Source organism: Drosophila kikkawai, chromosome X (genome assembly GCF_030179895.1).
Source record: "Drosophila kikkawai strain 14028-0561.14 chromosome X, DkikHiC1v2, whole genome shotgun sequence".
Taxonomy (NCBI): Eukaryota; Metazoa; Arthropoda; class Insecta; order Diptera; family Drosophilidae; genus Drosophila; species Drosophila kikkawai.
Genome location: NC_091733.1, coordinates 26,386,502 through 26,414,474, shown reverse-complemented (window position 1 = coordinate 26,414,474; position 27,973 = coordinate 26,386,502). Strand labels below are relative to the sequence as shown.

General features: G+C 33.3%; 1 protein-coding gene across 5 annotated transcripts; it reads right to left on the bottom strand.

The window, feature by feature from the left end:
* Positions 1-79: 79 nt before the first annotated feature.
* Positions 80-27,875, bottom strand: LOC108080357 (pleckstrin homology-like domain family B member 3). 5 transcript variants are annotated; one of them, XR_011445525.1, is made up of 12 exons: positions 27,332-27,875; positions 14,319-14,433; positions 13,005-13,089; positions 10,628-12,287; positions 10,394-10,569; positions 9,621-10,333; positions 9,376-9,505; positions 6,812-7,004; positions 2,120-2,592; positions 1,914-2,046; positions 1,038-1,297; positions 80-232 (listed from the first exon to the last, which is right to left on the bottom strand). XR_011445525.1 is itself a non-coding variant. In XM_041774891.2 (11 exons), the coding sequence occupies exons 2-11, from the start codon at positions 14,431-14,433 to the stop codon at positions 1,121-1,123; spliced, it is 3,855 nt and encodes a 1,284-aa protein (XP_041630825.1). In that variant the 5' UTR covers positions 27,332-27,875; the 3' UTR covers positions 80-1,120. The 5 variants fall into 5 exon arrangements, 4 of the variants coding, with proteins under 4 accessions (XP_041630825.1, XP_017030557.1, XP_041630826.1 ...); XM_041774891.2 differs by having other exon boundaries at positions 80-1,297; XM_017175068.3 differs by having other exon boundaries at positions 81-1,297; positions 2,120-2,562; positions 27,332-27,874.
* Between the last annotated feature and the right edge of the window lie 98 nt (positions 27,876-27,973).

The window sequence follows — 27,973 nt, the reverse complement described above, 5'->3', positions numbered from 1 at the left end:
AAATACCACCCCCTAAATTTAGTATTACCTTTAGCATTTTTAATGAATTTAGGCAACAATACACAACCCTTTGGCAAATAAACAATCATAAATTTGATTATTTTGATACAAAAAAAAAAACATTCTTTTTATTAACATATATATTTGTAGCGGTGTGTTTCTCTCTCGCTCTCTTTTGATTATCCTTTCGTTCAACATTCAGTTTTAGTCTTCAGCTTAGTAACTCTATATTCTGCGATACAAAATACATATGGTATATATAGGGATATATAAAATATAGTAGTTTGCAAAAGTTAATAGTTAAATTCACAATAAAACAAGTCATTTTGGTTGTGTTTCATTTTTGAATCGTTAAACAAACTGGTATATATGCATTTATATATCTATATAGTTCTAGTCTAGGCTGTATAACATATTATGCTATATAGGTATTATGTATATGCGATCATAAGATGTGTGATAAATACAATAGCAGTGCCTTGAAATTCGTTTGTGTTCATTTTTACATGAAAATCAAACTCTTATTCCCTTCTCTGTCGCTCTTAAGGGAGTTTATGTGAAATGAACACAATTCATTTGGCGAGGCAATTCATTTTTGGAGCAAACTTTTACTTTTAAATTATAAATAACGTTTTGAATTTCAAGGCTGCTATTAGATATCATCTTTATGAATTTGAATTTGAATTAATGGCGGTGTTAGTAGCGTGGGGTTGTCCTTGATATACATTTGATACATTATTTATATAAAATATATATATATAAAAATAGAAAAAAATAGTCCATAACAAAAGTAGAAGCATTATACATATACCTTATCTCTATCTCTCAAATATATATATAAAAATACATTGATTACTTTTTGGTCCAGTACTAAAATCTCGGATTTACATACTTAGTTGTGCCAAAAACGAAAAAAAAAGGTGACCACAGGACACACAGGACTTGTGTTGAGCAATCGTGGCTTGTGGCTTTTGGGTCTTACTTGGCTACGGTTACAGTTTATGCTTAGTTTCTTTGTCTCACTTAGTTCAACTTACTAAATTAAGAATGCTGCTGCGTCTGTGTGTTGGGGTTTTCCATTCTTTTCTTTTTCTTTGTTTGTTTTTTTTTTTTTGGCTCTTTAATAGTCCAGGTTTCCCTGGGCTCCGGTTATAATGGCATCGATCCAAATTCGCGCCGCCGAATCGGAGGCCGCCTGCAGATTGTAGCTGCGCTTCTTCGTCTTGACAATAAACGTGCAATGGGGTCGGCCGCTCTTCGAGGCATTCAGGTGATCCAGATAGACCTCGTCAATGGACTAGAATGAAGAGGAAAATGTATAATAAAAAAATATAAATAATTATACAAATATTATATTAAAATAAAAATATAAATATATATAATTATAAATATAAAAATATTTTAAAACATATAAAAAAATATAAAAATAATTAAATAAAATATAAATAATTAAAAATATATATATAAATATAAATACATAAATAATTAATAATATATACAAAATTAAGAATATATAAATAATTATTAATATATTAATAATTAAAAATATAAGCAAAAATAAAAATATAAAAATAATTAAAAACATATAAAAAATATATACAAAAATATGTAAAAAAAATATATATAAAAATAATTAAAAACATATAAAAAAACATATTAAAAAAATATATTAAAAAAATATATAAAAAAAATATTTAAAAAAAATTTTAATAAAATAAATAAATATAAATACATAAATAATTAATTATATATAAATAATTTAAAATATATAATAAAAACGTATATAAAAAAATATATAATACAAATATATATAATACAAATATATATAATACAAATATATATAAGAAAATATAAATATTTAAAATAATATAAATAATTTTAAAAATATATAAAATATATACATATATACTCACTGCAAAATAGGCTCCGCCCCTGGTCTTTCTCTCCGACTTATCCGAAAAATATATCAAGGCTCCCCTCTGGCGATCCAGGACAAACCAGCGCCTCGACCACGCATGAAACGTGGCTCCCAGCTTGTGCAGATATCTGTCGGCATATAAAATATATATATATATATATAAATACATATATAGATTTTCGTTTGTTTGTAAACACTCACCCTCGACAGCTTTGGGCATCCACAAAGACGTGCGGACACAGATCGATCTGGTGACCAGCCGTCTCGATATGATGCCGCAGATTCAGATCCGGCGAGAAGATGGGCAGGTAACGGGTCAGCGGACGCTGGTGCTTCGGCAGGACGCGCTTCCGTTCGCTGGCCGTGCTGCCGCCGCTGCCGCTATTCCCACTGCCACTGCCCGCCGATGCCGTGTCCTGTGAGTTGCTGCTGGCCCGCTTATTATCCGTGCCTGCCTGTGCCGAGGAAATCGTCGAGTCCATCATTCCATTGGCAAACTTGGGTGCCTCCAAGCCAGCCTCACAGTTGTTGGCCTCGGACAGGGGGCGGGGACTGCGGGCCACCAATTGACCGCCGCCACCAGTGCCACTGCCTAGGCCCAGGGCAATGGCATGATGTTCCAGTTCCGGTTGCGAGTGGCGTTGCTGAAATATAGCACAAGAAAAAGTGCGTTTCTGTTGGTTATTCTAGGTGTTTTTTGTTTATATTTCTGCACAACAATATTTATTTAGATTTTATTGTTTCTTTAAAAACAATTACAAAAACGAATCTCTAGTTTTTTTTTATATGGATATTGCGGCACCTTAACGAAAATTAACTAGTTTGTGTACTGGGGAATAGGGAAAACATTGAAAATTTAGCATTTCACAGTCATGGGGATTATAGTCTAACTTATTTTTAATTTATAATAATTTTTAAAAGATATTTAAAACTTTAAAGGGGTTTTTCCTAAAACTGGCATCAGTTTTTTACGATCTTATTTCACATTTCATGATCAGTTACTAATATAATCTTGCTTATTTTCTTTACTCCAAAAAGTTTTAAGGATGTTGTTTATGTTTTAAGATAATTAGACTTATTAGCTAGTATCTTTTGAATATGCAGAACGTGGAAACAAGCAAACATGAAGCATTTCCCGATCATGATACCCTTGCCAGGGCCTTTTTAGGGTATTATAATTTTACTTAAAAGTTTGTTACGCATTAAAGGAGTCATTTGCGACCCCATAAATCATATATATTCTTGATCAGCATTAACAGGCGAGTCTTTCTAGCCATGTTGGAGGAAAAAAATTATTTACCCAAAATTTTCAAAATTTTATAAGGGGTTACATCGTTAAAATTCTTAAGATTTGAAGAAATTTTTAATTTTTTTAAATTTTTAAATTAAGTATGCAGATTTATAAACCTATTTAAAACTAGCATAAAACCGTTTTCCGATTGAAAATTAAAGCTTTTTTAACTGAGTTATAATTTTTTTAGTCCCACAAAAATTTATACATTTTTCAAAATTTTATAAGGGGTTACATCGTTAAAATTCTGAAAATTTCAAGAAATTTTGAATTTTTTAAATTTTAAAATTAATTATTCAGATATATAAACCTATTAAAAACTAGCATAAAACCGTTTTCCGATTGAAAATTAAAGCTTTTTTGGCAGAGTTATGATTTTTTTCAGTTTTTGATTTGTCCCAAAAAATTATATTAAAATTTTATAAGGATTACATTGTTCAAATTTTTAAAAATTCACCAAAAATTTCAATTCCTTTTAGACTTTCATTTAAGTATGCAGATTCATTAGCCTATTAAAAACTAACATAGAACAGCTTTTTGAGTTGAATTCTATGATTTTTTGGCTTAGTTATGTTCGATTTCTGAGGGATTTCACTTAAACTCCATTTTAGTTTAAAAACATTCCAGTTAAGAATCTTTTTTTACTATATTCCTTGTGAACCTGAACTTTCCACTCACTAAATAATACAACTCCATGCGCTGCCGTGCATTGGCATCCGTGCGTCGATGCTGCACGTAGGTCATCCACACAGACATTACGGTTAAGGCTTTAATTCGAGATTTGGAAAACCGAGACTCTTGACAATCACTTGCGTCTTCAGTGGAAATTGCCAGCTAACTAAGAGCTGGATGGGCCAGCGCGTATTTTCCAATTTTCCGACTGCTGCTCTGCGCCCCCCCAACCAAACAGATGATGATGATGCTGATGATGTTGCTGGCTTTTACTCAGCGTATCTCGAACGAGGCGCACATGAACATTGTCCAGAAGATATAGACGCGGCGAGGATCGGGATCTCGATCGAGGTAATTAAATATACCCGTAATGGGCCGCGGATTTTTGTGGCGAATGGAAGGAAAGATAACGATGGCCAATGGTCTATTGGCCAGTTTGGAAAACGTGTAAACAAATATGCGAAAAATAATCAAGGAGAACGAGAGCACACAACACGTAAACACAACACAACGCACAACAGCACACGTAACGCTTAACTGAGGCAACAAAATAAAACAAAGACCGCCAAAAGATCGAGCAAATATTAAAGCTTATTAATAAGTGTGTATAGTCCATATAGAATCGGGCAATGGAGAGCCAAATTGAGCGATCCCAACTTGCCAGAGGGGGGGTGTTGATGTTGGTGGGGCCTGCTCCTCCTCTCTTCTTTAAAATAAACATTGGTCTTAAAAATAAAACAGCAAACGGACAGCAAATGCCGAGGCGGCCAACAACTCGTGACTAACGAGCTGGCGATAGATTCTTGATCGTCATCCGAAATGCTCAATCAATGGCCACTGAGAAGTGTACACTCTTATACTTGGGGGAAAAAAAAGGAGGAGAAGAAAAACCCAAGCAAATCATGGAAATCCCCATATTTCATTGACCACAAAAATCATCAAAATAAAATCATAAACCAAAAATAAAGGGGGAGAAAGTAAACTTGGAAAGTAAAGCTTAGATTATTCCCATTTCAGATTTAATAAAGAATACTAAGAAAATATTTTTTTTAAATCAGAGGGTATATTTACTTGATCTCTTATTTTTTGGCAGGTTTAACTGCTTTTCAATATTTTAAAAATCAAAATAAATAGAAAATTAGCAAAAGTAGCGACCGTGAATTGTTTTTCTATATTTTTCCCTATTTTTTCCTGTTAAAACTAAGCACCTAAGGTCATCTTAAGAATGTTATACCTCAGAAAAATAATGTACTTTTTTTTTTAATATTTTAAATAAATGTATTTATATATACAGATGTATATTTATTTTCTATATATTTTTAATATATTTATTTATATATTTTTTTTATTTATTTTTTAGAGTGTACGCACGCTCTCTAAGATCTATTATCTCACTTGTTTAGGAATTCTTCTCTTTTACTCTTTTAGACCAATTCCTTAAAGCTCTTTTCTTGCCACTTAAATAGCTTTTTATGAGCAGTGATCTTGATTATGTCCAAAGTCAGAACATATAAACTTGTCTAAATCAGTGAATTAAATATTAGGGTGGTTCAATGTAAAACTAAATTCGAAATTAATTAAATATAATTTAAAAATATTTTAAAAAATAAATATAAAAAACAAAAAACAAATAAATAAAGAAATAAATAAAAAAAAATAAATAAAAAACAATAATAAATAAAAAAAAATAATAAATAAAAAAAAATAATAAATAAAAAAAAATAATAAATAAAAAAAAATAATAAATAAAAACATAAATAAATTAAAAAACCCTTTAAATACCAAAATAAATAAATCAAAAACCATACCTATGCAAACTCTAAAAAATACGAAAGGGATTTGTTTTCCAATTTCGAAAATAGAATAAATCTAAAAGAAACATTTTCCAGGGGAATTAAAACAAACTAAAATATTAAGCAATGCAAAATTTAATTCAGAGCCATAGGTAATTTATTTATAATAAAATAGCAACAAACTCTGAATAAAAGAAATATAAACCAATTATTAAAATAAAAATATTTTAAGAATAAAATAACAATGCTTAAAAAAATTTTGAAAAATCTCATAAGAGTTTAAATAAATTTTAAAAATTATTAGTAACCGCATTAAAAAATTGTTAAATTATTTATAATAAAATGGCAACATTTAATCTACCATAAACTCCAAATAAAAATTATAAACCAATTATGTATTAAAAAAAATAAATAAATTAAAAATGTTTAAAAAAAAACTTGAAAAATCTCTTAAGAGCTTAAATAAATTAAAATAAATATTAGTAACCGCTTTAGAAATTTGTAACTGCTATTAGTAATAATATTGTATGAATAAATGTCTACTGCTGGCTTTTCTTAGCTTTAATTAATTATTAAAAAAAATATAAAATAAATAAAAATCAATTCTATTAATTCCTATCAAGGTTCAGCAGCATTAGGTTCCCTTAGTGGATCCCCCTATTTCCACGTATCTCCTTATCTATGTAGACTGGACTACAATTAACAGACATTAACAACATTGCAACCGTATCGCCCATCTTATCGCCACCGAATCGGTGAATAATACTGCACTTTTCCTTGGAAAAAACAATAAACTTTTCCTGAAAATAATGCCAGCATTAATCATTAATCTGCGAAATGGCAAAACAGATTTTTAAGGCGGCACTCCATCCCCAGAATTCTCTCTCTATTTGTTTATATGTCAAGAAAGGAAATAGCTTATCAAATGTGGTTTTCCATTTACGTTCGAAAAATTTCCCGGAAGCCTCGAAAGGTGTAGGAGGGGGAGAAAAACAAATTACAAAAGAATAAACAATTCAGAAAAAGCTTTGGTTTGCTTTGCTTTCGTTTTTTGTTTGGCCTAGGTCATCAATTTGCTTTCGGGGTCAAGTTTTCCCTCCACAGTGTATGTGTGTGTTTTTCATTAGATTTTCTCACCTGTTGCGGTGTCGCTGATAATGCTGCTGCTGCTGCTGTTGTTGTTGGACTGCTGCCGGTTGACTTTCTGTTTTCCTTGTCGCCATTTAACTTTTGTACCTGCTGCTGCTGCTCAGGTGTATCATCGTCTGCTTTGCTGCTGAGCTTTTGCATCTCGGCGGCCTTCTCAAATAGATGAGCATCTTTGCCGCCGCTGCAAAAAAAAAAGATACAAATAAAAAAATATAAATAAAAAAACACACATAAAAAAGCGATGGAATAGATAATGGTTTTAGGTATATATGGTTATAGGTTTGGTTATATATTTTGTATATATTATTATTATTATTAAATGGTTTTTCTCTTGAAATTCACAATCACTTTCACAAATAATATTTATCACCAGTCAACTTGACCTAGCCTTGCCCCAAAGGGTATAGAAACTACAGCTTTTTTTTTTGTCTCTGGATAACACTTGGTTTTTTATCAGCCTACCAGCAGGGAATCATCGCATTGATTCGATACATTTTGTATTTATTTCCTTGGGTGACTCATTCCCGGGGCGGTGTTCAATTTTCAACTTGGATTACGAGTGTTTTTAATTGGAAAGTAAATTTAAAAAACTTAAAACTGGAGACTAAAGACGGAAAATATGGATAAAGACCGACAAGATCGAGGAGTGAAGACCCAAGAAAACCGAAAACTGACTAAGCGGGCGACCGGAATGTGACTGTGGATGCACAAGCCAAAGCACAGTGCACACAGACGACGACAGTTGGCAAACACACACAGACAACCACAGACGCAATCAGCTGATAAGTTTATCAGCAGCGCTACACTGAACGAAATGAAAAGGCAATACACCTGGGACTAACATTAAAATAAGTTGAAAAGTGTAGGAATTATTATAAATATTGTCTTTAAACTAATATAAATATTATTGGAATTTGTATGTATTTAATAAAATATATGTTTACTACTTTTGCAGATATAAATTTAAAAAAAAAATATATATATATAAAAAGTATATTACAAATCGAGTAAACAATCAATAAGTTTTCATTAGAAAATGTTTTTAAATAATTTAAATTCCTTTAAAAAATCCTCTAAATATATTTTTCTGTGTACAAAAAATACCAAAAAATATATATAAAAGAGAGATGACGTCGCTTGATCGGCAAATAGTGTGCATTAAAAATAAAACTCCAATCGCTGAAAGTTTATTATTTGTCATAACTTTTGTTTGGTTTTCGGTTTTCAATTCAAATTTCAAAGACCGGTTCTCCTCCGGTGGGAGGAGGGAGTAGGTATGGGGAGCGTGACAGTGTCGAGGGGACACACACATTGTTTAGTTATTAGCAACGATAATTGATTAATTATAGAGAGGCGGGAGTTCAATGAGCAAGCCAAAAGGCATCTCTATTTTACACTAGTCAACAAAGGGGAAAATTTGATAATTTGATAGTGAATTTTAAAGTTTAATAAATAAAGCAAGGTGGCAAAATGGAGACTAATGAGGTTTCTTGATGAGAACATTTAATATATGCTAAAAAGTGTGTATTTTTTAGGTTAAAAAAAGGGAAAATATAATAATAAAAATACAAAAATAAAGAATAATAAAAATAGAAAAAAAAAATTCAAAAATTAAAATAAAAAAATACAAAACTAAAAATAAAAATAAAAAAAATACAAAAATAAAAAAAATAAAAATAAAAAAAATACAAAAATAAAAATAAAAAACCAAAAATAAAAATACAAATAAATAAAATAAAAATAAAAACACAAATAAATAAAATAAAAATAAAGACACAAATAAATAAAAAAAAAAAATATATATATATAAATAATAATATAAATATATAATAATAATAATAAAAAAATTAAATACAAAAAAATATATTTAAAAAATAAATACAAAAATCAAAATATATACAAAAAAAAAAATATATATATCTAAATAAAATAATTACAAAATTAAAATAAAATAAAATTGAAAATGAAATTAAAATTAAAAATCGAAACAAAAATAAAAATAATGCTAATAAATATTAAATAAAACATTTTAAAATTTTGTTTAAAAAAATCAATAAATAATGTTAATCAATAATAAATAAACCTAAAATAATTCAAATAAATCCAAATCAATCAAAAGTTAATTCACCAAAGACTTTATTTAAACTAAATAATAAATACATAAATATAAATCAATAGCCATCAATTTTTAGACAAAGTAAAAGATAAGATAATCAATAATTTATATAGTTAGATAATTAAAAAACTAATGCCAATCGATTGAATAATGATGACTGCAAATTATTCATTAAATTAAGCCCCTAAAGACGCAAAATAAGCTTTAATTGATTGAAAAAGATTTTAAAATAATTAATTATTTAAATTATTACAAGCTTATTGATTATTTTTTTAACAAAATAAATATATTAAAGTTTAAATTGGAGTTTCAAAGCCTGCAGCCTAGTGCCAAATGCACGCAAAGTGCATTAACTTGATGGTCTGTTCAACTAATTAACTCGAAGCACGAGAGGAAGCTGGGCATGAATGGGGGTCAGGTTGTTGGGTCAACTTACTTGGCATCCGATTCTGGCAGCTGCTGGTGCTGCTGCTGCGTGGAGAGCAAGTACTGGGTGCGGGCCTCGTCGTGGCTCTTCTTCTTCAGGTCATACATCTTTTGGCGCTCGTGCTCAATCACCTGATGTCCTAAAAAATATTAACGAAAAAAAATTAATTTAATTACATAATTAAAATATATAAAATTATAAATATAATATAAATATAAATAATATATATTAATATAAATAATATAACTCCCTACCTTGTTGTGCCAGCAAAAGCTTACGATTCCTCTCAATCTCCTTGATGCTGTCAAAGATCTTGGTGCTGGCACCCTGACTGGTGGATATGGGTGCATCATTGGCCACCTTGCAGCTACGATCGATGTCATCCTGCGAGGGCACACGACGCTCCAAAGGATTCACCTCGAATCGATCGCTTTGCAGCGATAGATTGAAGCTAATCTGCTCGCAACTGCCACCGATATTCTCGAATAGCTGCAGCGGCACACGTTTCGGGGTGCTCGTTATGCCAGTGGCCTCGATTTTATGATTATAAAACATATTTTCGTTGACACTCTTGGACATTAGATCCTCGTGATTGCGCAGCTTTGGACATAGAAGCTCGGCGGATCCAAACAGAGACTGCGACATGACACCGCCATTGATTAGATTGCTGCTGCTGCTGGTTTCAGGCGAAGGCGGAGGTGTGTCATGCTCCGGTTCCTGCTCCTCTTCCTCATCCTCGCCGGCTCCTATTTGTATGCGCAAGGCGGCCAGCTCAGCCTCGAGGGTGAGACGCTGCTCGTGACGCTTGAATTCCTCATGGCTGGCATGATGCTCGGACTCCTCCTCGAAATACTGAAACTCTAGATCCTCAAATGTCTTGCGATCGCTCTCCAAGGACTCGCACACCAGCTGCAGTTCCTCCTTGAGGCAGGCATTGTTGGGTTTCTGCTTTAACATGGCTCGAAGTCTGCGGAAGCAGCAGGAGGATTTAATACGTTATTTTAGATTATTTTAGATAAATTCTTACTTCTTCAGCTGATCCTGCTTCATCTCAATGGACTGCTTCAGCTTGGCCTGCTGATTCTCCTCCATCACCCTGGTGGCATTCCTTTGGGCCTCCAAGCGGCGAACACGATGCTGCAAAGCCTGCAGCTGCAATCGAGGCGAAGCTGTGGCAGCCAGCGGCTGTTCATCCATTTCCAACTAAAAAGAGAGTTGTGAATACCACAAATTCCCAAGAAACCTTAAAATGTAAACCCACCTCCAGATTATCCACTCCAGACGATGGCGGCAGCTCCGCCAGTTCCCGCTTGACTTGCTTGCGCCGCTGGATAAGCTCTCGCCGCTGGCGTTGCTCCAAGTGTATGCTCCTGGGCGCTGGCGCTGGCTTCCGGCTGGGCTTCGGTGATGACTGCGTCTGTGACTCCACAGCCTGAAGGTTCAGGGTGAGATTATTGATGTTCTTGTTGCTCCTGGGCTTGGGCGAGACCAGGCGATCCAATTGCTTCTGCTTGCGATCGAAGGACTTGAAAAGCTGCTCGTAGTCCCGCTGCAGATTAGGAGCCGGCGGCTTGGGGGCCAATGGTGGCTTCACCATGTTGCAAATGGGTATGGCAACGGGGGCAGAGGAGACCTGAGCTTGTGGCTGAGCCTGAGCCGGAGGCGGACTGATGGCCAGGGCAAAGGCATTGCCAAAGGATATCTCCTTTTTCGGAGACATACAATTCGTACGAATCTTGGTCCTGGGACTCTGGGGCACATATTTGCCCACTCCCACGGGATTAACCAGATTCTCGTGGCTGGCACGTACAGCTGCAGTTGGTATAGCCCCAGAGCCCCCACCTGATCCTCCGCCGCCTGCATTGCCAGCTGAGGCTGGCACATGTATCTGACCATTGATCTCCACACGATTGGGACCCAATAAACGGACATTCTCGTAGCCCGAGGAACTGCTCAACATGGCCGTGCTGCCACCTGAACCGGTCTGCTGTTGCGTGGGAAACGGTGACTTGTTCTTGTCCCTGGGCAAGGAGCCATTCGTCTTGATGCGATTCTGGACAATGGGCGAGGATGTGATGCTAGAGGAAGTGCTGGAGGTATTGTTATGTCCATGATTCATGGAGTTGTTCCTGTCGGCATATTCCGTGCAGATCTTCAGCATGTCCTCCAGTTCAGCACCTCCTCCACTCGAACTTCCTCCTCCTCCAACTGAGCCCGGCATCAGGCCATTATTGATCTCATTATTTACACCATTCATGGAGTAAATCTGAAGACCCCCCGTCTTGGGATATCTGTCATAACGATCGTTGTTGACTTTGGTGAGCAGGTGATCCGTGGGAGCCTGTTGCTGCGCCTGCTGATGCTGCTGCTGCTGCTGTTCCTTGTAAATCGCCGCATTGCTGGGCACATTCCAATAGCCACTATTGCTGCCAACTCCCTTGGCAAACTGATTGTTCAGCTGCTTCTCGTTGCGATGATTCTCGGCTAGATTGCGGGCAAAGCTGGCATATTTCTGGCCAAGCACATCCTTGGCCGGCATATTGACCGTCACAAGATCGGCGGAGAAGACCTTGGGGCAATCCAGTTCGTATGCCGATGGATTATGGTGGTTGTTGTTGTTGTGATTTATCGGATTTATAATGCTCTCGTAAAAGGATTCCAGCTCCAAGGACTGACTCAAATCGTGGGCCTGCCGTGCCGATTGTGTGAAATCGATTTGGGGCATCGAGATGCGTTCGTTGGAGCCCATCGCCGAGCGCATCATTTGCGCCTCGTCCGGATTGTTGAATCTTAGGTAATTCGAATTACCGATGGTAATCATTGCCCCCTGGCTAAGTTTCGTCTCCTCCAGAATGGGAGCACCGTCGATGAGGAGACGGGCGTCCTGTTCTGGGACCAAAGTCACCTCGTTAGCGTCGCTCCTGCAAGCAAATTCGAAGATGTTTCAAGGTAAAACTAAAATTTTATAAATTATTATATTTAAATTTATATATTTTACGTTTTTGGTTTGATTTTGTTGTTCTGAGCTTAAGAAAAAACATGAAAATTAATAAACAGACAGCTTTGTCTTGGTGGATTTTCCAATTACATTTTTTATATATTTTATTTATTTATTTAATTTGTTTTATTTATTTATTTAATTTGTTTTATTTATTAATTAATTGATTTTTTGTATACATATGTAATTGGTTTTTAATATTATTTTTTTATGGTGACAAAAAGTAATTATTTATTTCATAAATTTTTTGTTTTATTTTTTAATTTTATTATAATTTATATATTTTTATTTATTATTTTTTTTAATTATCTAATTATTGTTTTTTTTATTTATCTAATTATTATTTTTTTTATTTATCTAATTATTATTATTTTTTTATTTCTCTTTTTTTTATTTATTTAAGTATATTTTTTTATTTATTAATTAATTCATTTTTTATTTATTTGTTTTTTTTTTAATTATTTCATTATTTATTTTATTTCATTATGTTTTCAATCAAAGTAAGTTAGTAATCTTTCCTTTTTTAAACTGATTTTTATGCTGAATCTCTTCTACTTCTATATCTATAAAATATTTTAAATATATTTCAAATTTAAGAGTTTTTTGAGGTTAGTTAATAAATAAAATCGCTGATTAATACCTGTATATGGTGCAATGTAGTGGACGAACGCCGCTTCCATTCAACGAGATGCTACAGCTCACCGCCGATCCAATTGTCGTGTCACCTAAAAAGTTTAGAAATTCAGAATTATGTGTTGTTTTTTTTTTTTTTTTTTTTAAAAAAAAAAGCTCAAAGATTTTAAAGTAAATGTTTCACGTTCGAAGCGTGTTTCAATATTGTGAGGTTTTTGGAATATATTTCGGCTTCGATTTTGTTTCTTATCTCGCTTTAAAGCTCTCTCAAAAATATGTCCAGCTTTTCTAGGTTTTAATTACAGTGGGAATCATGTTTTAAATAAAGGAACTAAACATATTATATATTTGCTGAAATTTAGTTTTAATAAATAATATTAAAAAATCATTTCTAGACACAAAAATAATAACAAGTGTGACTTGGGAATTCTAAGGACTATGCTTAGACTTGGCTTTTATACCTCTAAAAACCTTCTTTACTTTTGGTGCTTTATTAAAATTAAAATATTTATTTAAAATTTAAATTAATGAAGCTTGTTTCAGCGTTTTTATTCCATAGTACATGATGCCGTCAAAAATAAAAGACTGAAGCTTATCGCAGAGTCTTGCTCTCCATTCGCTTCGTCGTCTTGTTGCCTTTTATGCGTTTTCTTTCGCAAGACTTTTTTTTTTGTGTGCTTCTTCTGTTGCTCAATTCGGTACCTTACAATTGACCTTGGCCAGGGGGGGGAGGGTAGCGAAAGAGGGAGTGGCAGAGGGGGAGAAAGAAAGAGCGCACGCGTGGCCGAAACGTCAACCAAAACAGAAATCATATACATATGTATGTATGCATGTGTGCAAAAGAGGGGGAGGAGGCTGCGGAAAGTACAGTGCGTGTCCAGCGGCACGAACTCTACTGCTAGAGATGCCATCGTGACACGAAGTTTACTAGAGATGCGAGAGTGACTTGATATTGTGATTTTTAAATTTATAAAAATAAGTTGATAAACTTCAAGAAAATATGTTAATAAATAAATGGGGGAAAAATATTAATTTAAAAAAATAAATTAATAAATAAATAGGGGATAAAAAAAATTATATAAATAAAATAAAGGAATAAATAGGGAAAAATAATACATTTAAAAATTAATTAATAAATAAATAGGGAAAAAATAAGAAAATAGGGAAAAAAATTATAAATTAATACAAAATTAAAAAATTATTTTTAGCAAAAACCTCTATAGAATCCTTATCTAGACAAATGATAATACATTCTTAGTTTCTTATAATATTTACTAGAAATTAAAATTAAAACTAAAATTAAACTCTAGCACACACTCACCTATGTGTATGTAGTGAATGGTGACGGCGGTGCTCAGTCGCCCGCCGCCCAACGAAACGAGATGCGGATCCGAGGCGGCGACTCTCAGCGAAGGATCCTTTTTCGTCAATGACATCTGCAACGAGGGAAGAGAGAGTGAGAAATAAATTACACACACACGCACACACACCTGGCAGATGCATTGGCAGCTGGCCGATAATTGTTATTGGTTTTCCTTCTTTTTTTTTTTTTTTTGCAAATGTCAGGGGATTCCCTTTATAATGAGTGGGTGAGTGTGAGTGAGAAGCCAGCACGTGCTGGTCAATGGGCACAGGGGGTGAAAGCAATATTGAAAGCAGAGGGTTTTAGGGGGTAGAGGAAATCAGGAACAGTTGAAAAACAAAAACAAAACTTTTACAAAATAGTTTGGAACAAAAATTGGTCGTCTTTACTTTTATTATTACAAAAATTATTTAAGAAAAAATATTACTTTAAAAAAACCTTTAAAATTTTCCAGGAAAAATATTTTAAAATTAAAATCTTGACAATTTATAAAATAAAATGTTCATGTCTTATTTTTCATGACTCGTACTTATTATTCAATCTAAATTATAAGCTTTTTAGTATGAATAACATGTGAGCAGTGACCGCTATAGCTTATTACTTCCGAATGATGTCATATGCGATGGAGTGGTCAACCAGTTGACCCCCACCACAATACCATTTCTGACTCCTAGCTCCACGCACTTGTAACTGATAAAGAAACTATATACAAATATACATAACATATAAAACTACTACAACTCAAGTCAAACTCATGGCAAGAAAGTATGGAAAATGGAGTATGTATGGATGAATATGTTACATATATAGTTTATATATTGAAAACTTTATCAGGCAATGAACAACAACAACAACAACAACATGCACTCCCATTTTCCAGTTATCCACTGGTGGACACATTATGTGGAGCGAAGCAATCTCTGACCACACGCGTTGCTTCAATCCAATAACAACAAAAAGCCATGATGCCACAATGAATTATCACTGACATGATCATGATTATGATGAATACAACAGAGGCGCCATGCAGGATCTTAACAAAGGGGGTTCAGGGTTAATATTAATTTAATTTATATTTATAAATCATTTTTAATCATTTTAAAAAGCAAAAAAGAATAAATCAAACCAAAATTGATTTTAAAATTTACACAAAATCCCCCTTTTGTATAATAAAGATCATGGGGTCGCCACATAATCTGTACACGCTTTTTTTTAGTGTGTTTATGACCCAATTAGGATTGTTTCAGCTTCGTTTGCTTCACTCAATCCCCTCCTCTTTTTTCCCCCGTTATGAGGTGAAAAAGGGAAAGAAAGAGAGAGAGAGAAAAAGGGGGTCCAAATTTAGTGAAATATTCAAGAGGGGGGTGACGACCGTCCTCGTAGGCGATGTGAAGATCCCTCAAACGCAACCATTTCCGCGCGCCCTAAAAATAAAAGTGAAAACTTTTAATGCCCAGGGCGGCGACTTCCCCCAGCCCTCCTTTATTTCTGTTTTTTGTAACTTTTTCTTTTTTTTTCCGCTCCAACACATTTTTACTGTATACGTAGTATTAGGCCCTGTTATCAGAGGCCGCATTTTTCATTTATTTGTTTATTGTTGATGATTGATTAGGCGGCTCATAACGTATTCCAAACTTCAGAGCTGCCAGGCGGCAACATATCCTAAAAACGGGGCAACAAAAATGTGATTCAATGAAGCGAACTGAAGATCCTTTGCTATTTTCTAAATTTTGTAATATTTTCAATTGCATTGTCATCCCTCCAGCTTTTAACTGCATTTCTTAACTCCTTTCGCTTTCCGTCTCTAGACGCTTCTTTGATTATTTTTTGTTTTTTTAAGTCATTACATCTTATAATCAAAATGATGATATGATCATTCCCGGACTGCATCATCATCATCATTGGATTATTACAACAAAACATTACGAAATGCATTTTGTACCGCCTGCTTTTTTAGCTTTTCTCATATATTTTCTTTTCACTATGAGCTGTTTTTTTTTTTTAACGGAATTCTGTGTATGTGTGTGTGTGACTGGGCACAAAAACATCATCATCATCATCATCATCATCATCATCATCAGAAAAAACTAAAAACACAAGAGATGTGTAATAAATTACCTCCGAGGAAAGAAAGGAAATGGTTGGAAAATAAAAGCAAAATTAAAGTGAATGAAATGGTCTCTGGAATTAGTAGGTTGGAGGAGCAAATAAAAGCCAATTCAAAGTGAGTCAGAAAAGCACACAACACACCTCCCACCAGATGCGTTCCACAATTGCCTTCATTTTGTGATTTTTTGTACTTTTTGTAGGCTCTTTTTTTATGACTGCCAACAACAAAGGTATTTCGAATCATATTCAGATAAGATAAAGGCCAACGGAAAATCATCGAAAGAGCCGTAGATATGCCGCAAAACTTTCATTATGTAAAAGCTCCGGTAGCGATAACAAACATACTTTTTTGGGTCTTACTTGGATCTAAATAATAAAAATCGTGCAATTATTTTACTTTTAAATTTTTTACGGAAAATATTAGATATTACATTTAACTTGCTTATATTATTTTTAAAATTTTTAAACAGAAAAACCATGTTGAAATTTGGTTAAATTAAAGCCTGGAATGGGAAACTAATGGATCTCATAGCTCCCTAAGCTCCTTTGCTTAAAGCTTAGGCTTCATGATGTTGGGGTCCTTTATAAACAGAATAATGGAATAAGGGCTTTACCCTAATAGAAGTACAATTTATTAACACATATAAAAGAGTATAGTAGAATGTGTCATTTAGGGGTTACTTGGAGAAGATTGAGTACTTTACTCTGAATATAAACAAAAACAAAGCCATCCTTAATTGTGTTTAACAATTTCCTATTTTTCCCGCTTTATATTTGCAGAGAATCTTCATCATCTTGAACAATATTGTGGCCCCTGGCCTCGTCACCCTTCGAAAATCCCCCACAAATGGTTTGCTTTTAGCATGAGTTTGCTCTCTGATGATGATGATTATTGCCATTTTTAGTTGACTTTATTTATAAAGAGCAAACACAGCTGGTATATAGCCCCCTTTTTACCTTACACAGAAAGGAAAGCAAGACAGAATGTTGGATATATATATACTTTATAGGGTCGGAAAGGCTTTCCTTTTGTTGATATTCTTAGAGAAATTAATATTTTATTGAAAATTTTGATAATAAAAATAATAATAATTAAGATTAGTTTATATTCCTTTAGTTTTTGTTATAAAAATATATAATAACTTCTATTACTAGATATATTGAAATTCAAATTATATTTAAAATTATTTGACTTTTTTTTTTGTGTAAAAATAACCACTGAATAAATCAGGCTGCATTAGCAGGCCAACTGTCAATATTTTCGATTAGCAAAAACAAAAACAAAAATCTCGGTTTGTTTGCTTTTTTTGCCTGTCAATTTTGGCTCCATTTCAGTGCCAAAATCTAACGCATTCCAGGGACAGGTTTCTTTTTTAATTTTTGTTGTTGTTTGGCTGCTGGTGGGCGTGGTCCGAGGGCGTTTTGCTAATGGCATTTTGCTGTTTCAAAGCCAAACAAATGCTAAATGTAAGCCGGCATGGAATTTACATATACCAACATGGCTTGGGACGTGACCAGAACAAGGGGATTTTTAAAAACTCTTCATATTGAGAACTTCCGGCTTAAAGGAAATCCAACAAAAATTTTTAAGTAGAGTTTTCAAGGCACGTAAAATAAAATATACTTTAAATATTCTATACAAATTACAAAGGCTTTAAAAAAAATCTGAAAACTGCAACACAAACCCTATCTTAAGGCTATAATCCTTAAATATTTATACACAACGATCGTGTTTACACGTTTTTGAGTACCTTAAATAACTCACGACCTTCGGGGGGAGACACACATCAAATAATATGAAATTAAGCGAATGTGGAACACATTGAAAACGGTTTGTACCTGGGGGCCAAAAACAGCACCGAATAGGCCAAGAGACGTCATGTGCATAATATGGTTGACACAATTGCCAGTCAGCCAGCCAGCCAGCCAACATGTGTATTAATTTCGCGGCTATAAAATACAAACATAATTATGCCAGCCAACCGAAATAAACTATTTTTTGTATAAATTGTGAATTAAAATCATCTGCAAAGCGTAACTAAAGTCAAAGACCTAGAAAACACGCATCAATATATACAAAATACTTTTAAAATATAATTTACTCAAGATATTTTTTTTTTTTTGTAGAATTTATTTAACAAATTTTAAATTTAAAAAATAATTTTATGCTCAGAAGTTTGTTGTTTTTTCAGCTAAAAACATATATTAATTAAGAATTACATTTTTTATTTGTTGTTTATGGTTATTAAACCTTTTTTTTTTTTGGGTTTGTCTGTATATATTTTTTATACTTAATTCGACAAGGTCAGTCGTCACAGTTACGTGCGTAAAATAAAAACAAAAATATAAATAAAATAAAATGACACTGGGAGTGGACTTTTTTGCTTAGCCAAGTGCAACCTTAAGGCACTTTTTTTCCCTCGTACAAAGGGTTTCCCACCTGCTGGCCAGAATGACATGGTCTATGGGGCCCCCATTAACATATTTAACAACCACCTACAAAACTTTCGAAAAAGTATATTATTGAGGCGACAGCAGAGAGAAAAAAAAGCACAGTCACGAAGAAAATGTGATCATCTTTTGGTTCATATGCCCATATCAAGCAAATCTTTTTTTCTTTCAGTTGAATCAAATTAAATACTGAAGACAGGAAACGACACAGAAAAAATGTTCTTGGGTTCTAAAATGTCCATATACTTGTAATAATTTTTTTAAACAACTTTAAATTGTAAAGAAAAATAAGAAAAAAAATATTACATTTTATTTATTTATTTAGAAAGTTTTGCAGTCTGTTACGAACCTAAAATCAAATTTAGAATACCCTATAAAATTAAGACATATTTATTGGCTTCGTTTAATGGATGGGTGTGATTTGAGGGGGCTGCTCCTCGCTGCTGTGTGTGTGTCAAGTGGCTTGTTAATTATGCTTACCCAAAAAAGGGGAGAAAAGAAAACTACACACACACACACTCGAGATCTGAAGAATCTACGGCAAATCTAATTAACACACAATTTGAGAATTTATTTTTTTCAAATTCCCTGCTGCTCAACTCATGCTGCTCTCATGTGTATCTCCAACCAATTGAGTTCAATTGTAACTAACAACAATGGGACACCATTTATGAATCATTTGTGGAACCGCACACAGGCGGGGGGGGAAAATGGGCTTAGGGAAAATGAAGAGAGACAGGAAAAAAAAGTGGGGAAATTTTCAAAATAAAAACTGCAATTCAAATGCAAACAAATGCGTGATGTCATCGCAGAGAGCAACAAAAGCAACATTAAAGCAATTGCATTTAACACGACGACAACAATGAAGACAAAGCGAGTACCACAATCAGCAGGCCAAGTTGGTTTATACACGAGAAAAAAATTGTTTTTTAAATGAATAGTAATAAAAAAAAGGGTAAAATATAATAATAAGAAAAAGAAAATATATAGGGTCGGAAACGACTCCTTCGTGAAGCCAAAATTTGTATACATTTGCAGTTTGTACCCTTGATCTGTGGTCCAATCAAAAATCTATCATAAATAAGCCAAAATCAATTCAAATTCAATTCGGAAAGTTTTTCTGTGCTAGTTTTTTCCAGATAAACAAATCTGCTTACTAAATTTCACATTTTAAGATATTGAAATTTTTGCTAATTTTTTCTGTGACAATAAACCATTTTAAGACCCCCAAAATACAAAAAAAAATTTGGAAAAATGTTTTTCTTCCAAATATGGCTAGATCGACTCCGCTTTTTGTGCTGATCAAGAATATATATGATTTATGGGGTCGGAAATGAGTCCTTCACTGACTAAAATCATATAAACCCTTCAAGAAGATCTGAAATATTCACTGTCTTTAAATTAATATTTTTATATATTTTAAATGGTAATTGTCTTATTAAAAAATAATCATAACTAAGCCAAAAAAGCCTCAAATTCAATTTGGAAAGTTTTTCTGTGCTAGTTTTTTCCATATAAACAAATCTGCTTACTAAATTTCACATTTTAAGATATTGAAATTTTTGCTAATTTTTTCTGTGACAATAAACCATTTTAAGACCCCAAAAATACAAAAAAAAATTAGGAAAAATGTTTTTCTTCCTAGCATGGCTAGATCGACTCCGCTTTTTGTGCTGATCAAGAATATATATGATTTATGGGGTCGGAAACAACTCCTTCACTCACTAAAATCATATAAACCCTTCAAGAAGATCTGAAATATTCACTGTCTTTAAATTAATATTTTTATATATTTTAAATGGTAATTGTCTTATAAAAAATAATCATAACTAAGCCAAAAAAGCCTTAAATTCAATTCGGAAAGTTTTTCTGTGCTAGTTTTTTCCAGATAAACAAATCTGCTTACTAATTTTCGTATTTTAAGATATTGAAATTTTTGCAAATTTTTTCTGTGACAATAAACCATTTTAAGACCCCAAAAATACAAAAAAAAATGAGGAAAAATGTTTTTCTTCCAAATATGGCTAGATCGACTCCGCTTTTTGTGCTGATCAAGAATATATATGATTTATGGGGTCGGAAACGACTCCTTCACTCACTAAAATCATATAAACCCTTCAAGAAGATCTGAAATATTCACTGTCTTTAAATTAATATTTTTATATATTTTAAATGGTAATTGTCTTATAAAAAATAATCATAACTAAGCCAAAAAAGCCTTAAATTCAATTCGGAAAGTTTTTCTGTGCTAGTTTTTTCCAGATAAACAAATCTGCTTACTAATTTTCGTATTTTAAGATATTGAAATTTTTGCAAATTTTTTCTGTGACAATAAACCATTTTAAGACCCCAAAAATACAAAAAAAAATTAGGAAAAATGTTTTTCTTCCTAGCATGGCTAGATCGACTCCGCTTTTTGTGCTGATCAAGAATATATATGATTTATGGGGTCGGAAACAACTCCTTCACTCACTAAAATCATATAAACCCTTCAAGAAGATCTGAAATATTCACTGTCTTTAAATTAATATTTTTATATATTTTAAATGGTAATTGTCTTATAAAAAATAATCATAACTAAGCCAAAAAAGCCTTAAATTCAATTCGGAAAGTTTTTCTGTGCTAGTTTTTTCCAGATAAACAAATCTGCTTACTAATTTTCGTATTTTAAGATATTGAAATTTTTGCAAATTTTTTCTGTGACAATAAACCATTTTAAGACCCCAAAAATACAAAAAAAAAATTAGGAAAAATGTTTTTCTTCCAAATATGGCTAGATCGACTCCGCTTTTTGTGCTGATCGAGAATATATATGATTTATGGGGTCGGAAATGACTCCCTCACTGCTTTACTAGCTTCTGATTGAAATTATAATACCCTGAAAAAAAAACCTTCAGAACTTGAAAGCTTTATAAAGTGTATTAAATGGTCGTAAAGATTGCCTATATTACTATTTTACAATTTAAAATTTAAATATTATTATATAATAATAATATTTATTATATATTAATAATATTTATTATATATTAATAATATTTATTAAATTTCACCTGCAGCTATTTTATTATGTTCATACCATTTCACACTAGTTATGGTAAAACCTTAAAATATATAATATATTTTGTTCCGTGCACGTGTTATTGTTGCTATTTTTATTGCTGTTTTTTTTTTTCCTGTGAGTGTGTATGTGTGTGGGGGGTAAAGTAATTCAAAGTAAAGTGAGGCAAAAGTAAAGACAAAGTGAAACAACAAAACTTGATTTGACTTGGATGACTTCATTAAAGAAATACGTGTCGTTGTCAGTGGGCAAACAAAACAAATTTGCATCTGCAGACTCATAAGTAGTAGTACAACCTACTATTAATATTATTATTATTATTATTTATATTATTATTATTATTAGCAATTCTCCCTAATACTTATATTTATGTAGGCTGTCATTTATTTAACTTATTGATTCAATTAAATTCAACTCTGGGCAATGGCTTTAATTAAAGGCTGGCCCCAAGATGTTGTGAAAACGAAGGCCATCTTTGTCCCACGCACAGTGCGTTTATTGAAGGGGCCTAGAGGGGCCTGAAGGGGTTAATGAAGAGGGAGGGGTTTGTTGAACTCTCCAGCCACAAACAGAAACAGACAATTTTTTTCCCTTTATGCTTTTTCGCCCTGAAAACGCACGGAACGGAATGGAATATGTGGATGGTTGGCCGGAAAACGGAAGCGCCTGTTTTGGTATTGTTTATTTGTGTCTGCATTTTTATGCTGTGCTGTCCATTGTGAAAATTATGTATGTAAATCTGAGTGCGTTGCGGGGGAATAAACGGGAATCGAGAACGCAGCTGGGAAACTAGACAACAGAACATGTGACATTGCAAAGGTGTCGCCTCCAACTATCTCCACATGTGTCATACTTATGTGCATGACATCTACACGCAGAGAAAGAAGGTTAGCTTTTGTAGGAGTATTTAAAATATATATTATAATATTTATCACTATATTTTCTATTATTTATATATATTTTTCTGTTATAAACATTACAAATAAATAAATAATAAATATAAGAAATATTTAAATATAATTAAAATATATACATATGTATTTCTTACAGTGCTCCCCCCTCTTACATGCATTCATCACTCACTAACACTCCGATATATAGACGCACCATTAAGATCAGCGACGGTGACAAAGTGCGTCCGGTTTTAAAAAAGTGTCGGGATGCAAATGTGCAAAACGACGAAGAGCGGAGAAGACGCGGTGGCGGCTAAAGAGGAGGAGAAACCGATGAGAGATAGAGAGAACATACCCATCGAAACTGAACCGTTAGCACATATGGGGGAGAAAACAATATTGTTAAAGCAATTTTCTGCACACAAAGAAATTAATTGTTAAAGAAAAATATTATATAAAAAATATAGAAATTATAAAATATTATTAACATAATTAATATAAATAATAATTCTAAAGATTGCTTGATATTAGTATATAGATTTCTGTTATTCGTTTCTTTTCTTAGTTTCATTTCATTCAATTTTAAACTCCAATTAATTTTTTTAATTTTTACATAAACATAAAACATATTTCAAGTGTTTTCCCTTTTTTAAATACAGGGAGGGAAATTCAAAAATTGAAACATGTGCAACAGGGGAAAATAGAAATTCTTGTGCCCGCCTTTTGGCCAGCTGCAACACCATAAAACGCAGCGAAAGGAAAGCAAAGTGTGAAATGGAAAAACACATAAAAAAAAAGGTGAAAGAATAAAACATATGCTGGCCGGGTTGCCAGTGGAAACGCTACGCACAGTGGCCCACAAAAAAAAAAAGAATTTCAACTAGTTCTGGCTGCTAGCAAAATGTCCAGAAATATATATAAATTAATTGTTTAAGGACCCTAAAGAATATGAATTAATACTCTAAAAACTCTCTTTCACAGCTTCAGTATATGTTGATTTAAAAAAGTTAAAATATAACAATTATAAATAATAATATATAATTTATTTCCCTAGATTTCTCTTTCAGTTAGAAGCTTTTGTAGTTTTCTTTTTTTTTCCCCCCATTAAATTTCTGGAATCTGAATTTGAGACTTTCGGACTCGGACTTTCCATAAACAAAGATCTTTAAAGGCAATTCTAGAGAACTGCAATGTCTGCAAATTCCCATTGTTTTTCGCCACTGAAATTTGAAGAGGAACTGAAACTGGGCAGAGAGAAGTTAAATGCGATTCCCCAGAACAACAGTATCACATCCATCTGGCGGCACTTGAAGCGCTTTAAGGGAAAATAAACTTCAGTGGAATGCCACCCACAGGAAAAAAAATTAATTAAAACAAAACAATTATCAAAAATCCATCAACAAACTATTTGCGAATAGTGTTTGTTTATTTCCCAACTACATTTTTTTTGTTTTGACAAAACCACTACACAAATGTTTATGATTTATGTATTATTATATAATAATTAATTGAATTTTCTTTTTAATTTACCGTTCAACCCCTTTTTTGGCATTTAAACGTGTCTCAGCTAAAACAAAGCTCATTCCTTGAAGACAAACGTTAAAAAAAGCGGCTAAAACCCATAAGGCGTAAAGCGAAACAATTGTTAGTGGAGCCGGCTAAAACAACAAATTGATTTAAGGCCATGACAACTGTAGAGCCAGAGCCCAGCCCATACAAATAAAAATAACGAAATGCGTAAGAGGCAGTTAAAAAAAAATAGAGACACAGGCAGAGCTTAAATCGAAGTGACAATGCTCTAAAAATTAATTGGTTTTTTTCTCTAAATAGGTGTTTTTTTTGTTAATAGTTTAACTTAATTAATTATATATCGGTTTACCAACTTAAAAGCACAATAAAAACCAACAGCATTTAAAAAAGAAAAAGTCTTGACACAAGCTTAAAATAAAAAACAATAAAGACTAAGGCATTTTTGGGTAGTTTTGAGATGAATTAAACCCCATTTACTATATTTTTCTAGAAATAAAGATTTTTTGTAATGCATTTTCACTTAAAAATCTCAACTTTATATGGCATTTAAGGTAGTTTTTTTCTCAGGCAGCTGCTGTCCTCATTCCAGAGATAGTGTATTATATGACATATTCATAGGTATTCATAACCCAAGTCAAACGGCAAGCCGTTTCTCGTCTTGAACTTCGTTTTGCTTGGCTTTCAGTATTTTATTTTCCGCCTTCCTTTGTTGTTTTGCCCTGTTTTGTTCATGTTTGGCTCACGTTGATCCCAGACACGTTCCACTCGCGTTTGAAATTTCGCTGGCCGAAAAAATAATACAACAAAAAAAAAAGACACAAAAAGATACACAGTATAAGTATATATAAAAAAAACGTAATATAAGCCTCGAACAAGTTCTCGGGTAAATAATTAAATATGTATCTTGGCTTCTTTTTTGTATTCGCCGGTTATTTCTGTATTTAGCCTGGCTATTCATTTACTGGCCTCGCCATTCCACTCCCAGTGATGCCAATTTGAGTAATTTACATAATTTCAGTCGCTGGGAATGGGTTTGGTGGCCCAACAGGAACTACCTACTACGTAAGACGTCGCCCTGTTACCTACCTATGATGCTGTACCAACCAGATGCATCCAATTCACAGGTAATAAACACATGGCTTTCCAATTCTCCGAGTGGCTTGGCAATTGTTTGTTGTTAAATTAAATGCATTTTGCATTGTGGAGGAAATTTTAAATAATAATATCGACGCATTTTCGCGAAAGTATCGTATGTCGTAAAATCCAATTTTACAGGAGAAGCTTTTTTGTGCTTTAATCTCTTAGGAAGCACTATAGAAAAGACAAAATTGAAACTTAATTTTTATCGGAACTATAGGGGTTTTAGTTATAATATTTCACAGGGTAGTGAGACATTAGGTGCCCAACAATTTTGCATTAAAATCTCAATTTCGAAAAAAAGCGACATACGATACTTTCGCGAAAATGCGTCGATATATATTATTATTTATCGCGTTGACTAGGACTACGATTTCCAACAGGGTCTAGCTGCTGCTGAAAAACTATCTTGTTTGCATGTGGCATAAAATCTTGATAAAGTCTTGATCTTTTTTACTACTAAGATATCTTTAAAATATGTAAAACCTAAATTTACTTGATTTGAATTTTTTTCTTGCCTAAATAATAGTTTATTTACCCCACCTAAGGCAAACAATAACTTAAGTTAGCATGGGATATCGAAAGGTTTTTTTTGTGTAAACTCAACTCAAATCTTACAAATTGATTCTTTAAACATTCTTTGATGTATTATTACCTTTCTAGCATGTGATTGCACTTATTATTATGCTAAATTATACATAAACACCAACCAAATTAGTGATGCAATGTTTGTTGACAAAGGTTATTAACAAATACATTTTTGTGAATTTTTTAGAGAGTCAAAAAAAATAATTTATATTTAAAAGAGCACTAAAATATTGATTGAATTTTCTCTATTTTTTAGTAGAGAAACTCAAAAGTTGCATGTGGACAGTGTTGTGTATCTTCTTCTCTCCCTCTCTCTCTCTCTCTCTCTCTTTCTTTCTCATTCTTTTCTTATTGGATATTTGGAACGCATTGAATGAGTGCATCTTTTGTGTGGACTGCATTCGTTGGAGTTCGGAGTTCATTATCGTTGTTGTTGTTGCAAAAATAAACCAAGTCTGGAACAGAAAATCAGAAAGAAAGAAAGAAGAAAGGAAGGCAAAGGAAACGCGCACATGAACTTTCGCAACTCCTCAGCTTAACACCCCCTCCCCTCTCTGCCCATGCAGCTGACCCACTCGCTTGAGAATCTCTCGCTCTCCCTCTCCCATCTCCCTTTGGCTCGCCTCCCCCCGTCTCTGTCGCTCTCGTCTGAACAACTTTTTATGGAAACCGGCTAAATTCCATTTGATTTGGAAGTCGTTGGGAAAAGAGCCGCAAGGAGAGCCTTGTCTTCTTCTGTGGCAGTTGCAGTTTGCCTTTTCTTTTCTTTCTTCCCTGAACAGAGAGAAAATTCGTGGAATATTCAAGCAAAACTTTTAAACTGTATAAAGCCGTCTAGTTTTATAACTCAAGGATTGTAATTTGTTGGATATGACTTTTAAATGTTTGTATTTTTTAACCGTTGAACGTTTTTGCTGTGGCATAAACTTTGTTTAATTATTTTATCTTTCCTTATTTGACATAATTTTTTCTGTGTGCTTTTCTTGTCGCATTTCACTCGACGTCGGCAGCGAAGCCGGCAGCGACAGCGACTGCTTCTTGGGCATCTCTGTCAAGGGCGTTGGGTTGTTGTTTTTGTTATTTCTTTTTTTTTTTTGTATCTTTTCAAGGGAGTAACGCTATCATAATGTGTATAAAAATTAAGTAATATCCAACTACTAACGATTAAATGCATGGAAGTATAACACAATAAAGTTAATGCATACCTTCTCCTACGTCACGGCCGCCCTCAACTGTTGCTGCTGCTGCTTGCGTTTGTTTTTGTTTTTGTTTCTCCAGCTCCTGTGTTCCGATTTTCCTTTGCGCCGACGCTGTGTTGAATCTTGTTTGCAGCAAAGGCGTGTGTTGTTGTTGCTTGTCGCTTGTTGTTTTGTTTCCACAAATTCTCAATCAAATTTGCATCCAATTGTAACAACAACAACAAAAGTAGTAACAAAAAAGCCGCGAGCAAACAAACAATCACTGACACTAACACACACACACACGCACACCAGTGCGCGAAACGAGTTTTATTCGCTGCACACAATAACAAAAAAAAGGAAACCGCAAGTCGCAACCAAGGATGATGATGAGCGATTTAGTGCAACATTTTTCGCAGCCGCCCGCATTATCGTTGAGTAGAGCAAACAGCGCGGACACTAGAAAAGAAACGGGGAAAGCAGACGGCTAGGTAGTTGGGCGCAAAAAAGGTAAATAAACGCACGGTCCGCGACGCGACTGTCTTTAAAATTTTGTTTTTATATTTTAGTGTGGCTGCCTGATGTTCCGTTTATAATACTGTAGATTAAGTGTGGGTAAGGGGATTTTATAATCTATGGCAGCTGGTCACACTTAAACTATGAATAACG

What these genes read in the sequence shown, in the direction of transcription:
- LOC108080357 (XM_041774891.2), bottom strand. Translation starts at nt 14,433, where the DNA reads ATGTCATTGACGAAAAAGGATCCTTCGCTGAGAGTCGCCGCCTCGGAT. An exon ending in GATGCCCAAAGCTGTCGAGG is followed by an intron (nt 2,047 to 2,119) that starts GTGAGTGTTTAC and finishes ATATGCCGACAG; the next exon opens with ATATCTGCACAAGCTGGGAG. An exon ending in GGGGCGGAGCCTATTTTGCA is followed by an intron (nt 1,298 to 1,913) that starts GTGAGTATATAT and finishes TCTTCATTCTAG; the next exon opens with TCCATTGACGAGGTCTATCT.